The 13,368-nt window shown below is 37.1% G+C and overlaps 1 protein-coding gene across 1 annotated transcript in view; it reads right to left on the minus strand.

Annotated features, from left to right (window-relative positions):
* Positions 1 to 13,368, minus strand: part of RBM33 (RNA binding motif protein 33) — a 91,969-nt gene that overhangs the window by 77,112 nt on the left and 1,489 nt on the right. Inside the window, exons 2-3 of the mRNA XM_008062946.1 lie at positions 12,956 to 13,268; positions 8,548 to 8,667 (exon numbers count right to left, since the gene is read on the minus strand). Of these exons, the coding sequence (XP_008061137.1) occupies positions 8,548 to 8,667; positions 12,956 to 13,228 (393 nt within the window). The 5' untranslated portion in view covers positions 13,229 to 13,268. The remainder of the gene's footprint in view (positions 1 to 8,547; positions 8,668 to 12,955; positions 13,269 to 13,368) is intronic.

The raw sequence follows: 13,368 nt of genomic DNA on the forward strand, positions 1-13,368 counted from the left end.
CAAATTTCAAAAATTCCTACTGCCTATGACCTCAAGTTCAATACAGATCACAGCAAAGTTCAATATATTAATTAAACCAACATGGGAGTTCTATAAGCTTATTAAAATAACCCACTTTATAACATACAGGCCCCCTTAAAGCCAGACAAGCCATCCTAATCTGCTGTTGAGTTTGCTACTGTTGTTATAGTATTCCAGTCTCCAGAATCTTTTTCATCATTCTCATTCCTTTCGATTTCATTCTCATTGTCTAGAGTGAACTTATCACTACCTTTCACTGAGATTATTGAAAGAACAAAACTTTTTCTTCAGTCTTGTCTTCATATTAAAACCAGCTTTTATCTTAAATTTTATTACATCAGCATTCCCCACACAAATTGTTCCTAACCTTACCCCAAACTAAAAGTAATTTCTTCATGGACGATTCTTACTGCTAAGTATCACTCATGTCCCAACTGAAACAAGTCATTTCTCACCTCAAATCATTCCCAGTGAATCACTCTTAAACATAAAATAGGCACCTACTAAATGTGAGGTTGATTTAAATACTTCTATAAGTTTAAAGGAAAGCGAATGCCTTTGCCCCTTTATTCTTATTATTTATAATTTTGGAACCTTCTTTACTCTTAATAGAAATAAAAATTAACAATTTTATTACAAAATGAACAGGAAAAATTAAAATAAACCAATGACACGATCATTTTGTATTCTTGCCTTCCTCAACATTTTCTATGTAAAAAAATCAACTACCAACGCACAAATTCTTTACTATAAGTCCTACAAGTGGAAATAAATCTTCAGTAGCTTCAACACCTGAAAATAAAAGGATAACTGTAAACTATGGCCTGTATCTTAAGCCCAGTAACTGCAATACCTCCTTTTCAGTATTCTGATGTTTAGCACATTGCAGAACTTTAGAGTACCAAAATCTCAGTATCTTTCATCATTTGATACCACTATTTCTGTACTATTGAATATTTGAAATCAGAATAAATGACAACTACTGCACCACACTTTCAAACGGAACAAAGATCAGCTTCCTTAGCAAGTCTCTTCTCTACTTCCATGCCACTCCAGAGCAGCACTCCTCCAATTTAATGCCTACAGCAATCACTGGAAATCTTGTTTAAAAGATTCTTACTCGGCGGGGGCGGCACTGGGGCTGGCATTCTGTAGCTCTAACAAGCTCCCAGGTGAAGCCCATGTTGCAAGTCTGCAAACAGTAGTAACAAGACCAGAGAGGAGGAAACGAAATCACCACCCACAAAGCAAAGATTCTACTACAACAGTCAGTTTTACTCCTATTATTAATTGTGATTACAGTTCGAAGACTTTCCAAACACATTTAATGTAAAACATGACAGTACTGAAATTAATATAGTTTATTCTGCCTCCAAATCACCATCAAAGAAATCTAAAGAGCACAAAGGTGAGCTGGAAATTATTTTTTTGAAACAAATACTACAGCCCACCAGGAAAACAAACACCCAGCAATTCCACTTCTAGATATTTACTAGAGAAATGATACCTTACATTCAAATAAAAACCTGTAGGAAAATGTTTACAGTTCTATTAAGATCCCCAAAAGTGGATACACATAAATGCCCTTCAATGAGTGAGTGAATGAATACACAGATACATCCAAATCATGAATGTTACAGAGCAATAAAAAATAATAATCTGTTGATACAACTGGAATGAAATCACAGAGGCATTATGCTGAGTGGAAGAAGTAAATCTCAAAGGTTATACACTGCAATGATTCCATTTACATGACATTTTCCAAGAGACAAAATTATAGTGATAACCAGTGATTAGGAGTGGAGGAAGGGCAAGACGACAAAAGCACAGAACAAGGTAGTTTTCTGAGTGATGGAACACTCCTTGAATGCAAACTTCTGGCCCAAATCTTAGGGACCAGTTAAGCCTGGAACATCAAGGATTAGATAAGTCCTAGATTGACACTGACACCCAAGCATGGCTGACACCACTTGCTCAACTGCAGACCATTTGATAGCATACGCTTAGTTACTTCTTTAGCCAATGAAGAAATACTATAACCTTATTCTAAATACAGGGCTTTAAAAAAAATGATGCATCTCCCTTGGCCATGTGGTTTATAAAATTAACTAACCTATCTGCCAAAATATTTACCTTCTATCTAGTTTTCAATAAACACTACCTGGCATTTCATTCACAAGCCAAATTCCACTAAAAGGTTAGTGTTGGATTGCAATATAAAAATCAAATTATCCTAAGATTAAATCGCATAAAATTTCAAGCATGTAAATATTTCATTTCATTTACAGACACTGTCAAAAATATTCAAAAGCTTGATCTTTAGCTACTGATTTATTTTGAAAACCTGAAAGACTTAATTCTTAATAAAAGAAGCATATGAAAGTACTCAAAACATAGAAGTCCACCTAGGCCTTATCATGTATATATATTCTAATTCTAATATATAAGAATTTAATGAGATACATATCTCATTAGAATTAGAAACTCTAATGAGGAGCAAGAATCAGACCTGTATGTATTTTAATGATCTCCAGCTAACTCTGAAACTTAAATTGACTATCAACACAAGCACTAAGATACTCCCCAAGAGGAAAGGAAAATTTGTGGTGGAACAACTAGATAAACACATGAAACAAACTGTATCTCACACCACAAACACACACATAAGTTGAGATAGATCAGTCTTAAACTAAAATTAGCTAAAGCTTTCAGAAGAAAACAAGATGATAATGTCTTTGCAGCTTTGGAGCAGGGAAAGATTTCTTAGATCACAAAATTCCTTAGTTGTCTTCAAAATTAAAATTTTCTGCTCACGAAAAGATACATTTAAGAAAAAGAAAACTCAAGTTACAGGCTCATATTATATTCATATTATACTCATGATACATGTATCTGCCAATGGACTTGATATCCAGAATATACAGACAACTGTCTCCATCTACAATATTACCAGTATGTATACATACATATATTAACATATCTACATAAAAAAGATACAGTCTCTATGTAGAATATATATGTACAGACAATATGTCTTCTCTTTGAAGAGTATCTAGACTATATATAGCATAGACAAAAATAAAGACAATCTACTTATTTTTTTAAATGACAGACTAAATCTGGACTCAAGGAAAATATACAAAACTCCAAAAGCACATGGGGTGGTGCTCAATATCATTAGAGCACAGAGAAATGAAAATTAAAATAGTAATAACACACTCACTAAAAAAACTAAATGAAGAGATGAACAACACGAAATGATGGGGAACAATGGAAATGCTCTTACATTACTTTGGAAAACCAATGGGTGGTTTCTTATAAAATTAAACATGCCTCTACTCTGCCTCAACAATTCTGCTACTAAGTAATAGCCAATGAAACAAAGACATACCCACAAAAAGATGTCCAATATTATCTTTATAGTAGCTTTATTCATAACTATACTGGAAACAACCCAAATATCTATCATCACAAGAATGAAAGAGGTAGATCTGTAAAATGAAATAAACTATTAATATACACAACTACCTGGATGAACCTCAAAAACATGTTCAACAAAAGCCAGACACAAGAGTACATATTGTATGACTGTTTTTATATAAAATTATAGAATAGGAAATCTCAACTTAGGGTGATAGAAATAAGAGTTTGCCTCTAAGGAGTCAGAAGTGGAGAGAATAAAATAGGAAAGAACATTCTGGGGTAATGGAACTGTTTCTTATCAATAGAAGGATGGTAACTTGAATGAATACATATATCAAAATTTACTATACACATTTTATCTATGCCTATCCCTAACTGTAAATGGTACCACGATCTTTAAAGTATTTTAAGCTATACAGATTTTTAAAAACTTCTTATTTCTTCCTCTATACATGCCAAAACTATCTTATAATGGCAACTTTTGGAGGTTTCTTTTGCCTATACCAGCTCTGGCATGTCTCCCTTTTCTTTTTTTCTCTTCTTTCTCTAACAAACTTTGTTTAAAAAAAAATGGCAGGTTTCTTTAAACTATGTTAGAAGAAAGACAATTGCAAAACTAGCACTAATACTGTAAAGGATTGCTATTTAGTCTTTATAACTAGATCTAATTTGTTTTAAGTATAGTGATTTCTTTGTACGAATCAAGCAAGAACATTAAATAAATAAAAGTAACCACCTAAAACAGGCTTTGAAATTAAAATGAATTGTTTTTCAGTTGCGTAATTCAATTTCAAATACAGACCTTAACACAGCTCCTAGAATGAAGCCATCTAGAAAACTGCAACACGAATTCTTCCTGTCCTAAGCAATCCAGAGCAAGGAATGCTGTGACAGAGAGCCATGGGATGGTCAATGACAATGTATATATTTAAGAAAAGGGGGCAAAGAGCTTGGAAGATACCAAAGCATAGGCATATGTGGCACATTAAAACTGCTGCTCCTCCCTAAGGTCTATATAATTTATCTACATGTCCAAAGATGGATATCATCAGCCCTCCAAAATCAAAGCTAACAGAAGGTACTGAAATAGTAAACAACACCTACTTCTCGGCACCTAAAATAGTACTATGCACACAAGTTCTCAATAATTATCTTTTTGACTAATAGTCAGTAATTCTACTGTAAGAGAACAAACCCAAAACATCTGTTGCTACAGGAAAAGACCAGCACATCATCTGACTCCAATAAGGTCTATTAAAAGTCCTAAGAACAAAGAGCATTAAAAAAAATTAAGTCAACACAAAAACAAGCAACATAAACAAGGTAAACTGAAACCAATCATCAAAGAAAGAATAAATGCAAAAGGAAGAAAGTAAATGTATAAACAGCTTGTAAAAATATTTGTACACACTAAATTTAAAATTAAATCACGGGACATAATGTTTAAAAGGAAAAATAATAATATACCTCCTAGCACTTGGTATTTAAAAAATAAAATATTTAATCTAGATGAGATCTTATTTTGTGCTCTTAAGATTCATATTGAAAAATAACTTTAGGAAGTTCCATGTGAGATTTAACAGCAACAAGAAATCATAGAAGTGAAACTATTGTAACCTCTAGCTATTTGCCTTCCAAATTAAAAGATCAAAATTTTAACCACCTTATGTTTCCCTGTTTCTTCATGTTAAAAATAAAAATGAGGATACTGCTTTACTTATGAAAGTTATCTTGCTTATAGTAAATTTTTGTTTAAATCAGAAAATACTGGAATACAGAGACTCAATAATCCCAACCATCTAGAGGTAATAATTTTAACTATTTTCATCTCTGTTGATCCAGATTTTTTTTTTTTTTTTTGAGAACTACACACATATATTTAGATACGCAGTTACAGGGGAACTTAAGGGGAAGAATTTTATTATCTTGCTCTTTTCACTTCATGTATCATGAGCATCTTTCCATGTCAAACATAAAGCTAAGGCAACATTTGGTATTTGCTCTACTGTGAGGCTGGACCATGATTTACTTACTCTATAAAAATGTACACTGCTCCATTTTCAATGCTACAAACAAATACCTGGTCTGCATAGCTTTGAATACACCTTACATTAATTCTTTTGGATAAATCTGTCAAAGAAGAATTGAGTCAAAGGACAAGTATTTTAAAGCTTCTGATACTGACAAGAACAGTGAAGTACAGTTCCATTTTTTTAAGCTGGGTCTGATCACAAAAGTCCCTCCAATGACCCTTGCTCACCCTGTCCCTCTCCCTTCCTCTCTCTGGCTCTCTGTCTGTCTCACTCTGCCTCACTCTCTCCGGGCTCCCTTCTCTCCATCCCTGCCTCCCTCCTTCAGTTTTTCTCTCCCTCTCTCTCTCTCCTTCTTCACCACCCTCCTCCATGTCCCCACCTCCCTCCCCTGCAGGAGACACTGAAAAATGGGAGGTAAGATCATCATTTTAAAATAGTAGCCCACCTTTGTTTTAATATTTTAATGAATACAGTTTGGGAATTAAAGTTCCTATTGCTTAGATCCAGAAGCCACACCCTGTCACTTCCAGAAAGCACCCGGGCAATGGTAATACTTCACATTCTTATTCTTTAACCGCTTTACAATACAAAAATTTATAATTCCAGATGTCATCTGAAGACTGAAACCTACAAAACATTTCCCTATTTCAAAAGATACTACAAACACGATACAGTATCAGAGAAAAGAGAATAGTGTTTTCTAAAAAAAGCTAAAATAGGTCAGGAGAGGTGGCTCAAGTCTGTAATCCCAGCACTTTGGGAGGCTGAGGTGAGGGGATCGCCTGAGCCCAGGGGTTCGAGACCAGCCTGGGTAACCTGGCAAGACCTAGTCTCTACAATAAGTCAAAAAAATTAGGCCAGGCTCGGTGGCTCAGCCTGTAATCCCGCACCTTGGGAGGCCGAGGTGAGTGGATTGCCTGAGCCTGCAGGTTCGAGACCCGCCTGGGCAACTTGGCAAGACTTCATCTCTACAATAAATCAAAAAATTAGTCAGGCGTGACAGCCCACGCCTGTAATTCTGGTACTTGGAGCTGAGGCGGAAGGATCGCCGGAGCCCAGCAGGTCAAGGCTGCAGTGGCCGGGAGCGGCCACTGTACTCCAGTCTGGGCAACAGAGTGAGACTCCAACTTAAAAAAAAAAAAAATTAGCAGAGCATGGTAGCACAGGTATGCAGTTCCAGCTAATTGGAAGGCTGAGGCGGAAGGATCCCCTGAGCCCAGCAGATCGAGGCTGTGGTGGCCATGGGTGTGCCACTGCACTCCAGCCTGGGCGACAGAGTGAGATGAGACTCCAGCACACACACACAGTGAGATGAGACTCCAGCACACACACACACACGCACACACAACTAAATTATAGGGCTAATAAAAATCAAAATTAATTTTCCAACTTTGAAACACCACAAACTAATAAAAGGGACATGAAATTAATGGGTAACAAACTCCTCTGCTTCCCTCTCAACTATTTACCACCTGGAATGCTCTTCAGGCAGCCTCCTGTTTACCGCCTCCTCCCTTTACTGACTTTTTAGACTGTTCTTAGGTGTCTTCTGTCTAAATTACCCTTTTACCCGGTTTGACTGAGGCTGGTACCAGGTTTGTACTAGGGAGAGAGGTACAAAATACAGGGTGAAAAAGACATTCCTAACCTCCCCCAGTTTTTAATATCTTCTTTAGCTTTGTTTTAGTTCCCAGGACTAAACACATTCTTCTACTGCTAGAGAATTTGGGGAAGGAGTTCTCTGTACAATTCCTCTATATTCTAAGTTTCAAATTATTTCAAACACGAGAGAAAGAGACAGAATACATCCAGGAAATGTTTCTGTTTTGTATTGAATAAAGCATTTATCTCCATGTACTGTCATAGTATTATTTATATTAGGAGGAAAAGGGTAAATAAAATGTTTTATGAGCCAGGCTCAGTGGCTCAGCCTGTAATCCCATGCTTTGGGAGGCTGAGGTGAGTGGACTGCCTGAGCCCGTGGGTTCAAGACCCGCCTGGGCAACTTGGCGAGATCTCATCTCTACAATAAATCAAAAAAAAATTAGCCAGGCGTGGTAGCGCACGCCTGTAGTTCCAGCTACTTGGAAGGCTGAGGCAGAAAGATAGCCGGAGCCCAACGGGGGCTCCAGTCTGGGCGACACAGTGAGACTCCAACTCAAAAAAAAAAAAAAAAAAAAATGTTTTATGAACTAAGTATCTAAAGCCTTGGTGTAACACCTAAACAGCCTAAACCAGTAAATACCAGTTTTCATGAAATCTTGAAAAAAGAGGGACTAGGGTATTAAGGAAAATTTTTAAGAAAATTAGCAAGTCCTCAGGCTAAAGAATGCTTTTGTGGCTCACATGCTTAGCCAACAGGAGGCTAGTCCGGGGGTTCAAGAACAGCAACAATCGAAACATATGCTTCAGCCCTCTCCTAGTTTGAATGACATTTATCTTTCAACACCTAGAAAAGCTGACTCTTCCGTAAAGTCTCCCTGCCTTCCAGAAAGCCCCAACCTCTTCTCCCCACAGGCACAGGGCGTCCTTGTTGAGTTCCTAATACTGTGTCTGAGCTTCTCTTGGAAGGAAGGTTTTACTTTTTCTGTTTTTACATCACAGGAATTTACACATTTTTTTTTTCTCTCCTACATCAGACTTTCATTTCCTTGAGGACAGGAATCAAGCTTCATCATCCTCGTTTCTTCAGCACCTAAAACGGCACCCAAATACAGGTAACTTTACGTTATTTTTTGAATAATGGTCCAACTTAACTAATGTTACTAATTAAAAATTACAGCATTGCTTTCAAAGCACTAACATATACATCATATTTGTGAAAGATTTCTCCCACACCCCCATAAAACATTTAAAACACTCCAACACTTAAAGGGCACGTGCTATCTGGAAATCAGCACACCAGAACTCACTTCCCAAAGAGTCTAGAAAGCTCAAGTTTTTTTACAATACTCATAATTCAAAGAAGAGATGTATCAACTTTTCACTAATGCTAAAAAGACACTCATTTTAAGTCTGGGGGGTAAAAACCAGCAAACTTTTTGACTCTTGTTAAAAGATGAACAAATACCTCTTCAGTTTCAGGAGCAACCTGGGAATCAGTAATCTCATCTAATTCATCTTCAGCAACATAGTCTTCCTGCTCTTGCAGCCCTTGTTGCCCACCATAAGCCTGTAAGTATTCTTCATCCTAACAGCCATTAAAGAGAAAACAAGTTTTTCTCACACAGCTTTGGGGTGTTTACTTTTTAAGCACTTTTCCTCTTGATGATTCATGCTTAATTATTTTGGAAAATTGTACTATAATAATTAGCCGACTGAGCACAAAGTACTAAGCACAAAAAGAGAATGCAACCTCCTCCATGTTAACACAAACAAAGGACATCATGCTAACCCAGGTGCAAAGGTTAAATGGTATGGGTTCTGTTTCAAACTCCAAGTACCCTGTTAACACTGAACTTCTTCCAATCAGTAAGGAAGGAAAAGCAATCTTCAAAGAGAGCTCAGAGAAGAGCGTAGCAGCACAGTAAGGGGCCTGAAATCATATCCAACTCTTACCATTTTGATGGCAATATAAGACAACAAAAGTGTGGGCCATGAAACATATGAGCTTTTAAAAAATCACATTTAGTATGAGTTTCTCCACTGGCCCCCTCCCTTGAATGTGAGATAGATTCCAAGTTTTTTATGAAAGGGGTAAGAGGCATGCATGCAGGCAGGTGTCCCTTCTGGGCAGATGGAAGGAAGCAGGCAAGCTGGCTGGAGATAACAAGACAATCACACTGCAGAAAAAGAAGGGTTTCTACTGATACTGCTAACAAGCATCAAGATCTGATCCTACTCAATGGGAGTGGACTTCCCAGTGTGCCCTAACACTTGCTAAAAATGAACAATAAGATGGTTATAACACAGACAACCTTCAAAGAATGAACAACCTACAGAAACTTAACTACTGACGGTCTCATCTAGAACCCCTAAAGAAAGCAGTTGCATTTACACTGACAAACCACCTTAGTTCCCACAACTGCTTCACCAGATAATTCAAATACACTGAATTTTATGTTCCTGAAGAAATTGTTGGCATCCTATCACATGAACAACTATCACTACCTATGAATACTGATAGCAGAATGGTCCGATTTCAAATAAAGCCAGATAATGCTAATCAAAATTTTTAGCCAATATACAATGGAGTATAGGCTATACCACTGGATCCTCCCTGGGAAACAAAATCTGTTACCCTTTACATAAATTGCCAATCTGCAATTGTCCTTATAGAACAATGTTTCATGAAATTTCAATCTGTAATAATTTTTAAAGCCCTATGTTTGATTGACTAAAGCAATATACACTCATACTAATACAAGATCACAAATTTTAAAATGAAATCACAATTCACTCTCAAGAACAGCACCAGCAAAATTCACAAACTTAAGGATATTTCTTTGCAAATAATGAGAAAAAAAAAGACCAGAGTTGTATTACCAGCTCTTTTAATGTCTTTGAGCCTCCCCTTCTTCACAGGGAATAGTGACCCTTAAACTGTAAATTCTGTGGTTTTATAAATCTCCCAGTTATGCACTAAAGCCCCTCCATGGACTCCAACAAAAAGAATGTGCTTGTGATTCACATTTCAGTGTTCAAGTCTGGTTTTAGAGTATGGGTTAACAAACCCTAACTATAGCAAGGAACCAGTTACATAAGCCATCTAATAAACTAAAATGCCGCTAGAATATATGGGAATACAATCTACACAGGGGTTTATTAGTCTAATGATGAATAAATAATCTGTATCAGTGATTTAGTGATATCCTAAAATGACAGTGAAAGAGCACCTCCATTCCAAGCAAGACAGGAGTACTGCAGTTGTGCATCTCGTTCTCTCCAAAGTGGTCATCTCAGACCATTCAGGCACTACCATTGTAATAGGTATAAAAGAAAAGAATGACCATGGCTGTAACATTTAACTAACATTCAGACATTTAACTACTACCTCTTACCTTTAGAGTTTACAACTGTTTATGGAAATATTAAAACACTTTCAGAATTTCTAACTTTTTTTTTTAACTGTAGGGTTTTGTGGGGGTTTTGGTTCTGAAAATTTAATTAATTTTAATTTAGAATACTGTGGGTATTATTAAACTGCCACATTTTTTTCTTCCCAATACCTGAATCTTAGCCCATAGGATGTTGGAAGGCTGGGCTTGGTGGCTCAGCCTGTAATTCCAGCACTTTGGGAGGCTGAGGCGAGTGGATTGCCTGAGCCCGTGGGTTCAAGACCCACCTGAGCAACTTGGTGAGACCTCATCTCTACAATAAATCAAAAAAAATTAGCTGGGTGTGATAGCACACGCCTGTAGTTCCAGCTACTTGGAAGGCTGAGGCAGAAGGATCACTGGAGCCCAGCAGGTCGAGGCTGCAATGGCCGGGAGCGGCCACTGCACTCCAATTTGGGTGACAGAGTGAGACTCCAACTCAAAAAAAAAAAAGATGTTGGACAATTATAACTGTTGGAGTTTATTACATCTCTGGCCTATGTGAAACCTCAAGTTTAAGAACAGAGTATAAGAGAGGGAATTATCTCAATTACTAGAAATGTTCTTCACAACAAACTCTCTGCAAGAATGCCATAGTGAGAGATGACTCCTGTGTGGCCATGCACATTCATTCTATCAAACACTTTCCATGCTATGATCTGTCCCACTAAATTCTAAGTTCACGGGCAGGGCCCATGTTTCATATTATGTTTTAGCAGTGTTTGTGTCCCCAGTGCTTGGAATCACAGGGGATAAGGATCGCAGAAATGATTAGCCAATCATTTCATTTTGCTGATGAGTAATAGAAATAATGAAATATTATAACTAGGCAGATTTCTAAAAAATCTTGTTTAATTTTTAAAAAGCATTTTAAATTACAGTGTATCATTTTAAGAAAATATACAGGCTGGGCTCGGTGGCTCAGCCTATAATTCCAAAACTTTGAGAGGCCGAGGCAAGTGGATTTTCTTTAACCTGCGGGTCTGAGATCAGCTGGGGCAACTTGGTGAGACCTCATCTCTACAATAAATAAAAAATTAGCCAAGTGTGGTAGCACGCACTTATAGTCCTGGCTACTTGGAAGGCTGAGGCATAAGGATCACCGGAGCCCAGCAGGTCGACCCTGGAGTGGCCGTGAGCATGCCAGCCTAGGTGACGGAGTGAGACACTAACTCAAAGAAAACAAAACACAGACACACACACACACACACACACACACACACACACACACACACACACACTATAAACCAAAAGGCACCTGTCCACATTAGCAATTTATTACCAATATAAATCATGTCAAAATAACAAGTCTCCCATGATGCTTTTACATGATTCTATTTATTAAAACTACAAACATTTTTTGTTACCATATATATTGAAGAGCAAGCATTCAAAAAAAATTCGAATCTTAGAACTATTGAAACACCTTAATACAATCATGACTGGAACTAAATATTCTAAGGTTCCACATAAACAATCCCTCTCCAAATCACCATTACGTAGATACAATTTTTTTTTTTACCATTTTTCTGAAATGAAAGCCTACTCTGAATTAAAACATAAACAGATAAAAGCAGAGCTACTTTTCCTGCAAAGGGGCCTTTAAGACCCCAACTCTGCACACTTCCATCCTAATCCCAGCATCCACATTCACACTCTGCTTCAACAGGACCCTGGCGTTCCTGAAAACCCTAAAATTCTAGTACAACTACTGAGAACACATCCTTCCCTTATAAATTTCATTACATGCTTCTTTTAACAAGTCTCTTTCTATGACAAATCATTAAAAGAGATGAGCCATCTTAACACCGGTATCTTTTTTTTTGATGGTCCTACTTAAAAAAAAAAAAAAAAAAAAAAAAAAAAACCTACCTACCAAAACCATTTTTTTGAAATAAAAATCGGCACAATCTTTGCATTCCGATTATAGATAACAAACGATATGTGACATCTCCTAAACTAACCTCCAATCTCTTTATTCAGGTTTAGACAGTCCTCAGTTACAAAAAAGGATGAATGAACAGGACATCAATCACTTTGGAATATTAGCACCTTAAAGATGTCTTTAGCAGGTCAATAATCTTTTCACCTTAGAAGGACTTTATCAGATCTTGTCTAAAGCCTGGATAAAAGCTCTGCATTAAGTACTTCTAACAATTGACAGTGTATCTCTACCACACAAAGCTGTTTTCTTCCTTAGGGTGCAATCCTCAAGGTCACAATTCTTTGCAGCCTTCCAGAATGACAAAGGAGCATTACCTCTGGCCAAACAAGCTGTCAACACAAACTTTGTCATAGCTCAGATAAAGAAACTGGCAGACAGTGATAATAAGGTCTAATTTCCCTCCATCCCAAGGGAGGCAAATAGATTTCAAATCAGTCTAGAAACCTATGCATGAGAAGCCAGGCTATCTTTGGTCATACAAAGGAGAAAAGACTCACTGTAAATTCATCTAAAGGTTCATTGATTTCGATGTCTAACACTTCATCAGTGTAAAGTTGCTCTTCCTCTGGCTCTTCCACATATTCTATTTGGTCTTCCGTCAACTCAGCATCGTGGCCTTCATACTGTCCTTCTTCTGGGTACTCTTGAGGATACAATTCTGATCCATCAGATTTGTGATAAACTAGTTCATCTTCTCCTTGTTCATACTCAGATTCCTGTTCTCCAGATTGGTCATTAGTGTTGTCAGACAGTTCAAATGATGCAACCATGCCAGATGTGGTATTAAGACTAACTGTGACACCCTGAGAACTAGAGAGGATAGAAACACAAAAACAGGAGCCCAATGAGAGTAGAGCTCAAAACTCAATCATTATATAAATTAGCTGTCACAAAGATGTAAAAACCATGA

Source organism: Carlito syrichta, unplaced genomic scaffold, assembly GCF_000164805.1.
Source record: "Carlito syrichta isolate Samal-C Ts95f unplaced genomic scaffold, Tarsius_syrichta-2.0.1 Scaffold306131, whole genome shotgun sequence".
Classification (NCBI taxonomy): Eukaryota; Metazoa; Chordata; class Mammalia; order Primates; family Tarsiidae; genus Carlito; species Carlito syrichta.